The 17,131-nt window shown below is 41.4% G+C and overlaps 1 protein-coding gene across 5 annotated transcripts in view; it reads left to right on the plus strand.

The window, feature by feature from the left end:
• LOC146515668 (serine/threonine-protein kinase WNK1-like) overlaps positions 1 to 17,131 on the plus strand; it is a 37,999-nt gene that overhangs the window by 6,958 nt on the left and 13,910 nt on the right. For all 5 annotated transcript variants that reach the window (XM_085167980.1, XM_085167985.1, XM_085167983.1 and 2 more), the window contains 9 exons: positions 8,569 to 8,741; positions 9,511 to 9,731; positions 11,386 to 11,543; positions 13,053 to 13,141; positions 13,222 to 13,441; positions 13,559 to 13,660; positions 13,831 to 14,167; positions 14,849 to 14,982; positions 15,304 to 15,369. In XM_085167980.1, the coding sequence (XP_085024106.1) occupies positions 8,569 to 8,741; positions 9,511 to 9,731; positions 11,386 to 11,543; positions 13,053 to 13,141; positions 13,222 to 13,441; positions 13,559 to 13,660; positions 13,831 to 14,167; positions 14,849 to 14,982; positions 15,304 to 15,369 (1,500 nt within the window). The remainder of the gene's footprint in view (positions 1 to 8,568; positions 8,742 to 9,510; positions 9,732 to 11,385; positions 11,544 to 13,052; positions 13,142 to 13,221; positions 13,442 to 13,558; positions 13,661 to 13,830; positions 14,168 to 14,848; positions 14,983 to 15,303; positions 15,370 to 17,131) is intronic.

Genomic DNA, 17,131 nt, shown 5'->3' on the forward strand with positions numbered 1-17,131 from the left:
GAGGGGTGATATACTCAGTAAGCACTGTATTGGTTTCTCTTCTAATTTGACTGGATATCTGTTTTTAATTGAAAGTCAATTAAAACATGATAATAATACTATTAGATTGTGAAAGAGCCTGGATCTGGCAGCTTTTTTCCCCCTTACTCACTGATAATTTGCGTGGCAGTCACAGTGATCTTTGACCTCAATGTCATGTTACATTGTCAAGAGAACACCAAATATTTCCACAGATACTGCATTTAATGCAACTAAATAGCTAACGGTGACTCTTTTTTTAACATGGCTTTCAGCTGTTTGTCACATCTTAGCCAGAGGGCTCCATCTTGACCTTAGTGTCAGTGTTAGAGTAGGGCCCCAATAGAGCTGATCCTCGGCATTATCGTTAGCATTTTTTCCTTTGTCTACTTTTAGGGCTGTTAGGTTATTTATGACGTCCTTTGCCTCGAAGCCGCATTTTCCACTTTGCTTTTGAGATACTGTAGTTAACAGTCCTTCACACATTGCTTCAAACACCTTTTTTTAACACTTTATTTTTATTGGTCGTTTTGTATATTTTTTACAAAACATTCAGACCCTTAACAAGTACAGAGCATCTAGGCTAGCAAAGACGCATTTAGAGGAAAAAAAAAAAAAGACATCCATTTATGGTACAGTCAAATCCAATAGGTGAATTACAGCAATGATACATGATACTGGTGGTGGTCAGAGGGCCCGGTGGCTAGAGGTGGGAATCACCATACATCCCACGATACGATATTATCACAATACTTAACGTACGATACGATATTATTGCAATTTTTTTAAATATTTTGCGATATTCAGATTCTGTACATAAAGGTAAACCTTATCAATATTCATTTTATCTAATATCAAAGTCTCGCACTCAGTCTTTGTCTCATTTCAGTCAGTTTTATGGTTGACAAACTGAACGGTTTGTATTACAGTCTAGTCCAACTTAACTGAATGCAACCATCTGGTACAATTATAGCTATTCTGAATTATGCAATTTATGAAAACTATGCAGCCCATTCAGCAACTGAAGAATTTGAAAGTAAATTAAAACAAAATATAATTTTACATTAAATAAAAAAGTTTTAAACTTAATTAAAATAAAACACGTCTTAAATTAAAATAAGTAAACTGTCATATTTATGCCAAAAAAAAGTTAAACATATTTGGACAGTGAAGGAATGTCAGGATTCTTGCTCAGAAAAAGGATCAACATGCTCTGAAGTCAGAGCACAAAAACCTTTTTTGTAACAAAATATCGATTTCTGCTGTCCCTGTATCGATACATTATTAGCAAACAAAATATCGCGATACTACACAGTATCGATTTTTTTCCCCCACCCCTACCGGTGGCACCAGTGTCCGGCAGCCTCGCCTCTGTCAGTGCGCCCCAGTGTGTGAATGTGTGTGTGAATGGGTGGATGATTGTGTATAGTGTAAAGCGCTTTGGGATCCTTAAGACCAAGTAAAGCGCTATACAAATACAGACCATTTACTATACATGGTACCAGAATTTATAATATTTTTCCATTCAAGTAAAGGTCCCATTTTTTCCAGTGCCTCTCAAATTTATCAGCAGCAAGTCATAGTGAAAAAGTCAGTCTCTCCATTATGTAAATTTCCTTGATAATGCCTATCCAGTCCAAAAATGACGGTGGATCCACGTTTAGCCATTTGCGAGTTATGGCTTTCTTTGCGCCAGCCAATAGTATTAATAAAAGATATTTGTCCGATTTCCTCAGTCCTTGGGGCAAATCACATAGATAAAACAGAGTGAAATCAGGGGGCAAGTTCAAGCCCATCATGGTATTGATTTCTGTAATCACTACTAGCCAGTAGGGGACAATCTTAGCACATTCCCAGAAAATATGAAAATGTCCTGCAGATACACATCCACAGTTCCTCCACCACTGAGCCTTGTCGGGGTTTTTACTTTGTTTACTCTTAGCATTAGGCGTGACAAAAAAAATGCACCGTGTTTTTCCATGCAAATTCCCTCCATAGACCTGAGCTCGAGGTCATTACCACAGCCTTATATATATTGAACCAGTTGTGGTCATGTATTATTATTTCGGCCTCTTTTTCCTATCTAGCGTTGATGTACGTTGTGTCATTATTCCTACATGGCCGAATCGTAAGCAGGCCATCTTAAAGTCCGGGCACTTTTTTCAGTTTTCTCATATTTGGGTATCCTTTGCCATATCTCTTTGGGCACTTTCGTTCGTACCAGGAACAAGTCTGCATCTATATGTCTTTTAATAAGTGGTTGATCTCCAAGCAGTGATTGAAGTGGTGTCTCGCAGTAGGATTGATCTATCTCCTTCCATTTAGCTTCACACATTGGATCACACCAATATATGGCAAACGTTTTCAATAATGAAAAAATAAATAGGCAGACTGATTTCAGGGTTGGTTAGCGTTATGAGAACATCGTCAGCATACAGACCAACTTTGTACATTATATCATTAATTAGTACAACTCTAATGTCTTTAGATTCCCTGATAGCTTGTGCCAGAGGCTCAATGAATAGCGCAAAGAGAGTGGGACTGGCAGGGGGCGAGTTGTATAGAGACTGTAAGCGCCTGATGATTTGGCTGTTAAAACCAAATAAAGATAATTCCAGCAGACAGAATCAAACGCCTTTGCGGCATCAAGACTGACAGCTACTGATTCAATATTTTTCATTTTGTTTACTAGATGGAGAGCCCGCCTCACATTATCGTGACTTTGCCTATTTCGAACAAAAACCTGTTTGATCTGTATCCGTTAGTTCCAAAGTTATACATTCCAACCGTTTAGCTAATATTGTTGCAAATATCCTGTAGTCGATATTCAAGACTGATATGGGTCTGTAGGAACCATGTTCTGTTTTATTTTATGGTTTATGGTTGGTTCTGCGTACAGTCAGGTATAATAGGTCACAAAAGATTCTTTTATGCTTTTCATGTCATTTTCTTGCCAGAAAATTATATCTTGTTTTTCTCGTTTCATTTTAGCATGAGCTTTGTTTCTTTTGATGGGGTTATGTAAACCATTAATGTTAAGTGTGATTAACTTATATTGTTGTCTTATCTCCATCAGCAAAAGGAAAATACACAATACCTGTAAACCTCTAGGTGCTCTGAAAATAAAACGTGGGTCTGCAGAACAAAGGAACAACATACCTGAACAAATAACATATATGACTTCCAATTATGAAGTGTACGTCCAACTTCAAAACAAAGAGGAGAGTCCCTAGAGTCCCAGAGAGCCCCTCGTAGTGCTGCGTGGTAATCTCTGCTCATCATAGCAGCGCTCTTGGAGAAAGCCAGTAACATCCCATAACTGCGGTCAAACCTATTACTCTTATTTTACAGAGGTCTTAGGTGCGGGAAAAAAATTAGGTGTTACTATCCATACGCTTGAATCCCTGGAGCTTTTCCTGGATGTATTTCATCCGTTCCTCCCGGGTCTGCCGCGGCGCCCCGCTCGCTCTTTCCCAGAAGGGCGTCCTCGGCTTGGGTACGGGGATGCATGGCATTGGGTCGTCCGCTCCCTTTTCCATCAACTTCCTCTTCTCCAGGTCGGATGCGTCTTGCGCGTTGTTGTAAATCACGGGCCCGTTTTCATAAAACACATGCAGTCTCGATGGATACAGTGTTTGGGAGCGGAGCCCCTTCTCTTTTAAAATCCTCCTGATTGTGTTGTATGCTTTGCGTTTAGCTAAAATGTCACTGGGGTAGTCTTGGTCGAAATACACACGTCTCCCATTCAGCAGTATTTCTTCTTTGGTCCACGCGGAACGGAGCACCAAGTCCTTGGTCTTGTATTCCAAAAAATGAATCATGATAGACCTGGGTTTGGAGCCCAGTGGTGGCTTGGGGAAGAGTGAGCGGTGGCACCGCTGTATGCCCAGATTGGTGTCAGAGAGAGACAGTTCCTTCTTTATAAAATTCTCCATGAATTCGAGCATGTTGTCCCCTTCTTCACCCTCTGGTATCCCGTGAACACGTATGTTATTCCTGCAAGAACAGGCTTCCAGGTCAGACAGACGTGTCTGGAGGTCCCCTTGTAACTGGAGAGCATGGCCGAGCACGTCTTTAAGATCGACTGTGACCTCCTCCACCTCGGTTACCTTCCTCGATTTTGCTTGTTACCTCTTTCATGTCCGTGACAATTTCGTCGAGCCGTTGCCCCACTTCTTTCCTAAACTCCAACATTTCTGTTTTCACAAATACAGTCTTTTCCGCTATTTCTCTTTTCAAATTATACTGGACTTCTTTCAGCTCAGCGACAATGTTAGCTTCAATTGCCTCCATAGCTCCGTGTAGCTTTAGCTTGCTAGCACCGTCAACTTCTTATGGTGAAAAAACTTCTTCCTCCACACTTTCTTGCCGAATTCCTCTTCTCTTTCTCTTGTTACCCCCTGGCATACAACTGTGAATATTCTTAGTTGTGTTATAACATGTCAATCTTCAAGGGGTAACCAGACCGCCCGGGAGCTGAAAGATTCTGCTGCAACCAGTTTCCTCACCATCCGGAAGTCCGCTTCAAACACCTTTAAACTAAAATCATCACTCAACATAGTGTTATTCTTCCATAAGTCTCAGAAGATACATTTATGCATATTCAGTAATCAGTTGAAAGAGCTATGTTGTGCAATTACTGTGATAAAACTGATTAGGTACGGTAAGGTAAGTAGAATAAAAGGGTCAGTAACTACATCCAGAATAATTAAACGTACTAGGAATGGTTATTCTGGAAGACATTGATATTTTAGTATAGTTTATGTTGGTCATTTTAGTTTTTCCATTGTTTTCAGTTTTTCTTGATGGGTTATTACTGTTTGGAAAGTCCCTGTCTGATATCGCTGCTGTTTTCTTTATCTCGTCAGTCACTAATTTTGACCCAAGAATATTTATTTAATTTAATTTGTAAATATAAAGGCAACTAAATATAAGGGGAGAAATACGTTGTTTAAAGTTCCTATTGACACAAAGTCACTTAAAAATGAAAGAGTTATTTTGACACCATTTCAGTTGACCTCACTGCACGGGATTTCTGGAGACAGTTGGGTACTTTCCCAGTGACAGTATGAGCAAGACATGACACAGACCAGAGAGCTCTTTAAAGTAACAGTCAAAAGAGGGTGTGATGTGTTGTCGTCCCTTTTTCGTTTAACTTTCATTGACAAAGCAAGGGAAAGGCGTGCCTGGAGTATGTGGAAGATCTTCATGTCCCTGACCATGTTGCACAGCCACACTGCTGAGGGTCTTGTACCACCAAATTCTCTGGTGGGAACCTGCGATAAATAATTCTCAAGCTGAAGGAACATGTCGAATCAGCTTGGTTACCTTGTACCTCTCTGAAATAAGCTCACGGATAATAGCTACGGAATGTAGCTTTGGCAGCTGTAGAATCAAAAATGGGAATTCAAAAATTGAATTCAGCAAGGACATAAAGGATGGCTTTCACTCAGTGTTGGCAGAAATTCTGGCAAAACCCAAACACTTCAGAAAGGGGAAGCAGTGCTTTCTACACAGTGCATGCAGTGTAGATGGAGTGCTTCACACTTCACCTGGACACAATTTGGGGTGTATAGGACATGCTAGAGTGGGGATTTCTATAGACCAATCAATTTTGTGCGTCTATAAAGTGAGCTAGGGGGATTTCAAGCAAGTTAAATTTGATCTTAACTGCAAACTATTCTGTTCTTAAAAGATTGCACCCCACCCAAACTGCTCTCAAATTACTGTGCACAGTTGTGGCAGGCTTGTAGCATGCTGGCTCCAGACTGGACCTTGTTTTTGCCTATTTGTTTTAAGGAGTTTCATGTGGCCCTTTTGAAGGCAATATTAGACTTTTGCTTTGTCTTTTTATTCAATTTGTACATCAGCATGTCATGGCCTTTACCCGTCCACCACCTACTGATGCCAACTTTTTTTTCATTCTTTTTTTTTTTTAATTAAAAAAAAAAGTTAAATGATAAGTGATGGCCTTCAGTAAAAGTTAAATATAAATATAATGTACATAGAGAGAGTGCTGCATAAACAAAACAAAACAAAACGTACCTCAGTAAAGTCCGGACGTTTTAGGGCTAGATCAGATGACCCTGAACTCCTCCCCCCTCCTAGTGATGTTCCTATAGGCATAGGCTGCTGATGATCTCATACTGTGTTTTTAGTCTGGTCACTCTATGCTCTATTCTTTCCTCTCACCCCCAACTGGTCGTAGTAGATGGCTGCCCCCTCCTTGAGCCTGGTTCTGCTAAAGGGTTCTTCCTGTTAAAAAGGAGTTTTTCCCTCCCCACTGTCACCAAGTGCTTGGTCATAAGGGGTTGCCTAGGGGTTTTCTTTTTATTAGTGTAGGGTCTTTACCCTACAATATAGGATGTTTTGAGACAACTTGTTGTTGTCTCAAAACAATTGGCACTTTTGTGTTTTCTCTGGACTGGAATGGTGATCACTCCTTCAGAGGCATAGGCTACTAAGCCTGTACCAGAGGGGTGGTTTTGTACCTACAATGCAAATGTTTGTATTCATACGAAAGTTTCATATTTGGGCGGGTGGAGGTTTGGGTGTTGCTCTGAGGCTGTGAATACTGCTGTTGATGTTTTGCATGACTGTTTTGACAGAGAGGGAAAATTACTGTCCAGCTAGATAAATGGATAAATCCTCTGGAAACTAGGTCATTAGGTCCAGTTGCAGTTTCAGTTGGTGGAACCTTAATTCTTCCATCTTCTGTCACTGCTGTTTCCTTTCAGTGATTCCAGATTTATTGTCCTTCCTTACTCCTTATTGTTGCTCCTCACATTTATTTCCCTCAGTTTATCAATTTGTTTCCCTCAGACATTACGCAAACCTGAAACATCCAAGATATCTCCCGTTAAGGCTTTTTGGTCAGTTATGTTTTTGTTCAAGTAATGTCAGTTACTGGAACATTTTTGCTATCACATACTTGCAGTCGAGAGCTTACACTGCACTAAAACAATGGGCTGAATTTCCTGGAGAGCCTGGCCTATGGCCAGTCCCTGTAGATTTCAAGGGAGGTCTTTGGCTCAAGGATTTTACTGGGCTTGTTTAACTTCTATGGGTTTACTGCTCTGTAGTCATACAGCCTATAAATGTAGGTCATGCTAGCAGTTGACAGGAAACCCTTTTTTTTTTTTTTTTTTTTTTTTTACCCTGCAACATTTTTTGTTTATACCTAGAAACTACAGGAGGATTTAATGTCATTCCTTCTGCATGCATCAGTCAGTTGATGGAATTTTAAGTCACACATGACCGACAATGCTATCAGGTGTACATACTGCTATGATTCATTGACAGGTCATCAGCTGCCAGACACTTGACTCTTTGCTGAGAACACAGCGTCAGCCTCAGTTGCGCAATTGGCTCTATATATTCGTTGTTATCTGTGATTGTTCATGTTTTAAATTGTCTTACTGACTAAATTACTATAGTTACTCTCATCTTTGGATGTGTGGCAGTGAAAATCTGAAACCATAACATGGAATCATGTATATTGATCGTGTTAACACGATTTGACAGTGGTGGAATAGGGGTTTTCTTGCTCAAAAAAGATGACTCTGCACATGAGTACAGATTGTTTTCTTATACTTGACGTAATGTTTTGGGTTTGTTTGTTTGTTTGTTTTTTAAATTTCCCTCTTATTTTGGGCCATTCAATTAATGTAACAGGAGCCCTGGGCTAAAGTAAATTAAATGCCACTATCTGTCTTAAATCTTTAGTTACAAGGTTTTTACTTTAACTGTGTATTTTTAAAGTGTTTTTTAAAAAATTTTTTTTAGCCAGGCTTGATGCATTATTTCTTTGACATGATTGTCTTCAATGTGCTGATATCCCATATTTCTTACTGAGCACTGGCTCTTCTAGCATTTTGTTTTTCTTTACCCAAGGGCAAACAGAGTTGGGTGCGTTTTTTTTTTTTTTTTAGTATGCAGTCATCTTCAATAGAAAACAGGCAGCCACATTCCTATATCCTACTGTATCTTTCCTTTTAGAAGGAGAAGAATGTATACTTTATTGATCCCCTTGGGGAAATTCCTCTCTGCATTTAACCCATTCACTCAGTGAAGCAGTGGGCAGCGGGCAGCCATTGGGCGCCCGGGGAGCAGTGTGTAGGGACAGTACCTTGCTCAGGGGTACCGGTTCAGTTGATTTGAACCACCGACCTTCCGATCATGGGGCCACCACTCTACCTACTGAGCTATCCCTGCCCCTCTTTTATCAAAGCATATGTGAAATTTTTGAAAAACTAAAAGCATCTTGAAAACCTTTTCTTAGTTAAACTGCTAGTGGATTAAGAAATACTTTGTATGAATGTGTCTTTTTAGGTTTTCATTCATCCAGCTTAGAAGCTCCAAGCTCCTTAACCTTTGTAGGAATGGGTGAATTCAGATACTAAAGAACACATGTAGAGTTCAGGTGTTCCTAATGATAATTTTTTATTACCACACCGTACATTGTAATTTTTCTTCTTCCGAATTACATGTGCATCTGTATAAATGGTGCTGCACTCACTGAGTGAAATCTTCCTTTTTCATCCCTTGTAGGATCGTAAGCTTTCAAAGTCGGAACGGCAGCGTTTTAAGGAGGAGGCTGGCATGTTAAAGGGACTACAACATCCCAACATTGTTCGCTTTTACGACTCCTGGGAAGGACCCTCCAAAGGCAGGAAGTGCATTGTGTTGGTCACGGAGCTCATGACTTCTGGCACACTCAAAACGTGAGTTACGGTGGCAGGGAATTTGTAGATGCAGGGCATATTCAGTATACACACTGTAATAGGATGGGTTCATCTTGTTTTGACTTACTGTTGATGTACAGATGTAAAAGTTCAGATGTAAAAAGCAAAACAAAAAAAACTCAAAACCATAATCTTAAAGTGGACTCTGAAGAGTTGATGTGGAGCCAGTGCAAGTGACATAGAACTTAGAAGACTTAGTTACAAGCCTTGCAGTTGCATTCTGAACAACTTGCAGCTGAATACACATAATTGGTAGTTGACACTGAAGTATTAAATCGTTATATATTCATAAATTTTAACTTGGCTGGTCCGCATGTCAGTGTTAGCTTTTTGACTACTAGAAATTAGCCGATAACCACAGAAGCAATGTAGTTAGCAGCTGATACATTAATGTGAAAACATTATCAGTCCAGCATGTGTGTAACATTAACAGACTGTTAATTTCACAGGATAACCTATTCTTTTTTATTAAAGTGTTTTTTCTCTCAAGAAAAAGCCCAATTTTTAAGTTGAAAGTATGCTATCAGCAAGTAGAAGGAAACTGTATCGGCCTACCTTACCAACATTATATGATTAGCAATTGAAATGTGTACATGTCACCAGAAACAAAGCAGTATGTGGTTTTCTAATCTTATTTTAAAAAACGTAATTTTTTGTCATCTTTTTCTCCTGTAGTATTGTAAATGGTTGTAATCGTATAGAGTTTGAAATTCTACCCTAGTGAATAATATGATCTGCTTTCCTGTAGATATCTGAAGCGGTTCAAAGTGATGAAAATTAAAGTGCTGCGGAGCTGGTGTAGACAAATCCTGAAGGGCCTCCACTTTCTTCACACTCGGGCTCCTCCAATCATCCACAGAGACCTTAAATGTGACAACATTTTCATCACAGGCCCCACAGGGTCTGTCAAGATTGGAGACCTGGGACTGGCCACTCTCAAACGCGCATCCTTTGCCAAAAGTGTTATAGGTACGAATCCAGTGGGTTTTCTGTTTTCTGTCCTGCAATGGGACAGTACCTTTTCTGGGGCCATGATAACATGTTTTATGGAAAATTATGGTGTGTAGATAAGAGATTGTTTTTCTGACGATGTGGTTCAAAAACAGACCACAGCGTTTCAGCTGTCTCTCAAACCACAGCTCAAAAGGAGGCCAAATACTGTGGTAATCTTAGGAAGATAACCACAAGGTTTTCTCTCTCTGCACTCATACAGTAACTTATCAAGTTTGGTCTTTGTACAGAGTATTTCTGTTCTATGTTTCTCCACAAAGAGAGAGTTTTTTTTTCCAGGCATCTACTGAATGTAAGTAGCGCCTAACATTTCTACTACTGTTAAATATTAATATTATGGTAGTTGTCGTGCCTTCTTGCAGGCTAACCTGGCCATGGCAAAAGGTATGGCCTTTGCTTCTGTCTTAGACTGGTCTTTGTTCTGTGGTTTGGAAATATGTGGTCTGTTTGCCAGTTTTACCAATGATGTTTAACATCTCTTTCTATGGGTTTGCCTCAACAGGTTTTTTATTTTTATTTTTATTTTTTTAAGTGTTTGTCTCTTGATGTTTTTGAAAATATTTGCAGGACTGCAGAATCTTTTTGCTCCATCTTTGTGTCCAGGGAGCTCTCCCCACTTTCTCTCTGTCAGCATTTTGCAGGTTTTTTTTGTTTTCTTTTCTTTTGTTTTGTTTCTTTTCTTTTTCTTTTCCCTTTCACAGTCTTGGGTATGCTTTTAAAATGTAGGCTCTAGCCTCAGCTGTGCCCCATTCTGCTGTTTGGAATGAATAGGGTACTGCTGTTCATTGAGTAAGTATGATCTTTTATGGGCCTGGTAAGTCTGACAGTGTGCTGTCATACGCATCAATATCAGAAAAATACATTCAAATAACCAAATGAGTTTTTCTGTGTAAGACCTGAGATTGAATATAAAATAATCTACTAATATAAAAAGGCTTATGTGCACGGACACACTGTTGAGCACTGTTACTAGCTATGGGATCTGCTTCTCTCAGCCTTGACCATAACACTTTCTTCCTGCAGGGGAGGATGAAATGGTAAGTCAGACACCGAAAGGTGGGTGTACTATAAAAGGGAATGTTATTGTGGCTGTAAGGTAAGGTCTTGACAAAAGTTATTTCCATAGCTAGTCCTGTTTACATTACAGGGTCAATTGGCATTACTGTGAACAAATTCCACTTTATTTCGGCATGGGTATTATTCCTGAGTGGTTCATTTTAGAGGTAATATTTGAATGGTGCAATGTTATTTATTCAGGCTAACCAGTGTGTCCTGCACATTGGTCATCTCAGCTACACGTGTATATCCCAACATGTTAAGGTCTTACACAGACAAACACGTGCCTTCTTTTCAACAGTCTAACTGAGCCCAGCTTCTCCCTCCTTTTTTGTTTTCTCTCTTTTTTGCTTTCCTCCCCCTTTTTTCTTTTCTTTTTCCTCTTTCTTCCAACTTTCATCTCACAGGTTCTACTCCAGGGGATTTCAACAGGCTGGTCAATCTTCTCATCCTCCTCTTCCTCAACCCCTCATGGGTTAGAGGAGCAGAGGAGCAATGGGTTGTGAGAAGCCCACTCAATCAGTAAGGGAGTTCTGAATAGTTGTTCTGATTTAAGGTACCCCTGAGTTCATGGCGCCTGAGATGTATGAGGAGAAGTACGACGAGTCAGTGGATGTGTATGCCTTTGGAATGTGCATGCTGGAGATGGCCACCTCAGAGTACCCTTACTCAGAGTGCCAGAATGCTGCACAGATCTACCGCAGAGTTACCAGCGTAAGTCGTCTTTTCAACCCTCCAGTCACCCCTCTGCCCTGCCTTCACCTCTTCCTGTGTGCCAAGAAGGCTAATGTCCACTTCTGGAATCATTTCATGTTCCTGCTGACATGTCTTTAGTTTGCATTACTTTTATTTCTTCTGCTCTGATAATAATATTTATCTTCTTATTCTGTTTGAAGAACCTACAAGTTTAAAAAGAACAAAAGCTTTTAATCCTAATAGAGATGCTTGTCTTCCTTCTTTCCTGTATGTTAATTAAGCCATTAGAGTTGACTAATATAACACTAAACAAGTTCAGACCTGCTGTTTTCTGAATAACCAGCATGAGTCTTGTATGATCCCCGAGGGGCAGTGACTGTAAGGAAAAACTAATTTTGTTTATTCATACGGATCATACTAATAGATGGCAATCCGCAGTCACCTATGGTTCATTTTCATGCAATCACTGGACACTTGGAGATAAAGCAGTTGAACTCACTCTGAGAGTGCTAGCTATAAAATTTCTTTTGAAGTCTATAGCAATACCTTCAGTTTATCATTAACCACAAACTAAAAATGGTCTTTCCACACCATTGAACAGAGCATGTTCTTTGACATTTACCCCTGTGCTACGCTGAGTCATTGAAGTTATAAAAGCTTTTAAGGATGTAGTGTCACATGCTCTGGCTGTATTGTTAACTGCAGGAAAAATTGACTTTTTTTTTCTGGCTTTTAACTCAACTGCTCAGTTCAGACTTAAATTTTTCAGCACTTTCATTTGTCATGGCTTCAATTCATCGCCTCTCATCAGCCGTCCATTACATTCTTATGCACTGTTTCTTCCAACCACTTATATTTCCCCTTCCACTAGAAAGTGCATCTTGGTCAGTACCCCCTATTTTTGATGTTTGACCTTTTCTGAACATAGTAAAGTATTTGCATGTTCATGCTCTTCTTTAAAAAGGAAAAGGCTTCTCTGAGCTCAGCTAAATTCAGAGCTTAAAGGCAAGTGAGTCTGCAGGCTAGCAGTATGACATTAGAAATATTTTAAAAGCTATTGTTGCCCAGCAGGCATCTCGCACCAGTGTTGAGATTGTACACCTACGTCGCATATAATACTAAGTTTATTGTTTTTAAGGCACAAATGGAATGTGGGAAGTATAACTTGTAAAACTTAAATTTATCAATGAGGAAGGATTGGATGACATTTCAATAATTTTTTTAAAAATAAATTTTGAAATGGAAAAAAGAAAACAAAAGAAGCATTATTAAAAGCTGTTGTTGAAAATTCCAAACGGGGTTCTTTTAACTTTCCAGGCAGAAAGAATTTCTTCCTCTTCACATTCTTTGTCAAAAGTAAAAGGGGAAGTTGGGTTAAGATGTTTGTCACTTCAAATGCCAACTGTTTTTGGTAGTGATATCAGGTCTCTGAACTGAAAAACAGAACAAGGTATGGGGCATTATCAAGTATAAGAAAAGATGCGATGAAGACAATCATTCTCATTCAGAGTTCTGTGTTTCCTTTAGGGGGTGAAGCCAGGCAGCTTTGACAAGGTGGCCATTCCTGAAGTGAAGGAGATCATCGAGGGATGTATTCGTCAGAACAAGGATGAGAGGTCTCTTACTGAGCAAGTTCAGGGTGGTCTGCCTCGCTACAAAAATGTCTTTTTGCTCACTGCTTGTTTCATTTGTCTAGGTACTCGATCAAGGACTTGCTGAACCATGCCTTCTTCCAGGAGGATACAGGCGTGCGTGTGGAGCTGGCAGAAGAGGAGGATGGAGAGATGCAAGCTATTAAGCTGTGGTTGAGAATTGAGGATGTAAAAAAACTCAAGGGGAAGTACAAAGACAGCGAAGCCATTGAGTTTTCTTTTGACCTCATCAAAGATGTTCCAGAGGATGTGGCTCAGGAAATGGTGAATTGAGCTTTAATGTTCTAGGCAGACTAATTGTGTTGGTGCATGACAAACAATATGTTTGTTTGCAGTTTTTAAACGTTTACTGATGAACCTTTTGTCGCATTTTTGTTATAGGTTGACTCTGGTTATGTGTGTGAAGGTGACCACAAGACCATTGCGAAAGCCATAAAAGACAGAGTTTCTCTAATCAATCTTAAGAGGGCTCAGCGGAAGCAGGTATGATCGTAGCCCATCTACTGTTATGGTCACTGTTTACGTGCATGGTTTTGTTAGTTTTTTTTTTGTTTGTTTTTTTATCTCAGCCACATGATCTAGGTGATATGCTTTAGTGTTTTCAAGGTGGGGTTCTTCTGGGTGATTTTATGTGTTCTCTCCTGTCTTTAAAGGTCAGAGAAGATCAGGAGAAGAGAAGGCTTGAAGAAGAACAGCAATCACAGCAAACAGGCCAACAGTCTGGCATGGAGGCGACTCAGTCACAGCCCGTTTCACAGCATGCATCTTACATGCCTCCACAGCCTAACCAACACAGCTCACAGATGTCTGTCCAACCAGCAGCTCAACAGGGCCTTCAGACGTCTAACTACAACACTCCTCAATCGCAGGGCGTTTCTTATGTTCCCCAGACAACTGGGCAAATCCCAGTACAGAATCAGAGCTTAGCTGCTGTTCAGCCAGAGTCCGAAGAGCCAGAGAGTGACCAGCAGCTGCAGCACACTGGAGGTGGTATGTATCAAAGTAACAACACTTAACACTTCAGTGTATTGAAAAGAAATATTGAGTATAAAAACGGAGTCAAGCAAGCCCCAGTTTTTTGTTTAGCTGCAAATAAAAGAGGAATAATAACCAGTTTGGTTTTAGTTAGTACCCCACTTGCACTCCTGCGTCCTCATGACTCCATGCAGTCACACCTTGTTGCACCAGTCCCCTGCTGCAGAGCCTATACATAACCATAATTTCACAGCATACCTAGCAATGTTTTTTTTCAGGAGCTCAGAATAGTATTGTATTTCCCCTGTGCATGCACTACGTATACTAGTTGTTGTACTTTTTTTTTTTTTTTTTTTTGCCTGTCCCATTTGGTTCTTTAGCTGTCAGAATTGTTGTCTTAAGACCAACAAGGATACCCAATGGATTTACTTTGCCAAATGGATCATCACGGCCTTGCCGTATTGGTCCATTTGATCAACCTTTGTTGTTATTGTTTATTTTATTTTATTTTCAGTTGTTACAGACGGGACAGACATGACTGATAGGATAGGAAAAGGAAGTTGTTGTACTTAAGTTAATTTATTAAAACATATTCTGAATCTGTTGTTTAAGGGAAAATGGCTAACACATTGTTACTTTAAATAATTCTACAATCTTGAGTCTTCATAAATTAACCTTTTTGTCCCTTTTTCACAGCTTGGGACATGGGAGATAGACTAGCAGGTTCCTCTGTTGTTACTGAGGCTCAGCCCTCTCAGTCTGGAGTATCCTACAGCTCTTCCACTAGTCAGACACAGAGTGATCCAATTCAGCAACAGCAGCTGGCAGTGGTGAGACATTAGTGCATAATAATGTGTGTTGTGGGTGATTTTGTTTGGGAATATTGTCTGTATTTTAAACCAAATGTTTAAGTTGCAGATTGGGGTTCTATTTATTGATTATCTATTTTTCCCATATCCCAAATGGCCCTTTTTGTTGTTGTTGTTATTGTTGCCCTTACCCCTGCTGAATGTACGTTTCCCCGTTACATGTAGACAGCCGTCACATGGCCTACCTGCAGTGTGTCTAGAATTCACATGCATGTGTTCATGATTCAGTTTAGGGTCCTAGGCTTTTCTAATTTTTAGAACATGTGCTTTTATCTGTTGCAGGGTGGTCAGTCTGAAGTTGTTCCTGTTCCAAATGCCAACCAGTCCATCCCAGTGACACCTGCACAGGTATATATCTATTAGTGTATGTCTAAATGTCTTTGAAGAGTAACTTCACACTACATGAAAACTTTTGCTTCACTGACATCCTCCATAAAAGCAAAGCTTGTGTTAATATCAGGTTCTGCATAACGCCCTGGATACACTTCAGTATCACACCTGCAAATCTGAACTTCAACCTGTCAGAGTCAGCAAAAACAAGTTCTCTTTCAAACATTCGTTTCGGTGTCTCACTATGGGGAACGCTCTCTCAGCGTTGTCCTCAGAAGCCTCTATATCATTACTCCAGCCAGTATTGGCTGGCAGTCGTGACGCTTGCGTCAGGGAGGGGCCACCCTCCTCCCTATAAAAGGGTGTGACGCAGCGTCACCCGTCATTCAATTTCCTCTTCTCGCTTCTTAGAATCCTCATCTCTCCTGACTGTGAACGTGAGTGCTAGCTTAACTGTCCACACGAGCAAGCTAACACCTTGGTCACCGGGCGCTAGCACGGCTCGCGTTTCGTGTCACCTGCTCTTCACCACAGAGCCAGGTCGGAGAGTGTGTTAGCTGCCACCACGCATCTAGCTCAACAGTTAGCTGACCAAGCTATCTGTCTTTGCTACACACGGCCACCAAGCCAAGTAGCGCAAGCGCTAGCCACCACACTAGCTAGGTCATACTAGCTCACCATAGCTACCCGACCGAGAGAAGAAAAGAAAAAGAAGTTCAGCATTAGCCGTCCAGCCATTCCAAGCTAGCTACACCAAGCTTCCTTAATATGGCAGACCGCAAACCGCTGCCCAGAATTTGCTCCTGCGGTTGCAAAATCTCAGGTTCAGATACACATGACGCGTGTGTGATGTGCCTCGGGCTGCAACACGCCCAAGCAGCTGTTTCCACACCGGGTATATGCGAACACTGCGCTCGCTTCACCCACAAAAGCCTTCGCCGAAGGCTAGCCCGCCAGGCTAGCTTGTCGAAGGAGGACCCAATGCTGTCTCCAGTCGGCCCACCGATGGAGCACACTGAGTCCGCCACACCAGGCACCAGCTGGGGCGACGAGATGGATATCGTCCTCCCGCTGGTGCATGATGCCGAGGTCAGCTGCGAAGCTATGTTTGATTCTCTCGAGGCTAATGACGAGCTACTCAGCGAATCCTCTGAGGGAGCGTCGGAACATCTCGTCTCGGACGAGGATGACGACGTTTTCTTTGCCCCCTCTGGTCGAAATTCTGCGACACAAGGGGCCGATTGTGATAACCCCGGCACACAGTCCCGCGGCATGGAGCTATTTGACGTTGCAAAACGGGCAGCTGAAAAGCTGGCAATCCCATGGCCCGCGGTGACAACGGAGACCTCCACCTCACGATACGAGGGTAAAAGGCTCCCCGTAGCAAAGCGCACTACTAAGCAGGTACTGCCGCTTTTCCCCGAATGCGTGGACGAGGTCACACGCTGCTGGGCAAAGCCATTTTCGTCACCCAACCCCGTGCAGGGAGCGGCGGCGTTTGACTGCGCTGGAATGAAAGAGAAGGGCATCTACCAAATTCCCACAGTGGAGAATCTGGTGGCTTCTCATCTCCACCCAAACCAGAAACTTTCCATGTCATCTGGTCCGTCCCTGCCCTCCAAGGCCGAACGCCTGCAGTCCTCCCTGGCTGACAAGGCGTATAAATCGGTTGCCACCACCGCGAGGGCATTGAACGCCTCATCGCTCCTGCTAGCCTACTCGGCGGAGCTCCAGGACCAGGCTGCTGCGAACCCGGACGCTAGCGAGCTGTGGGAAGAGC

This window comes from Neolamprologus multifasciatus, chromosome 7 (genome assembly GCF_963576455.1).
Source record: "Neolamprologus multifasciatus chromosome 7, fNeoMul1.2, whole genome shotgun sequence".
NCBI lineage: Eukaryota > Metazoa > Chordata > Actinopteri > Cichliformes > Cichlidae > Neolamprologus > Neolamprologus multifasciatus.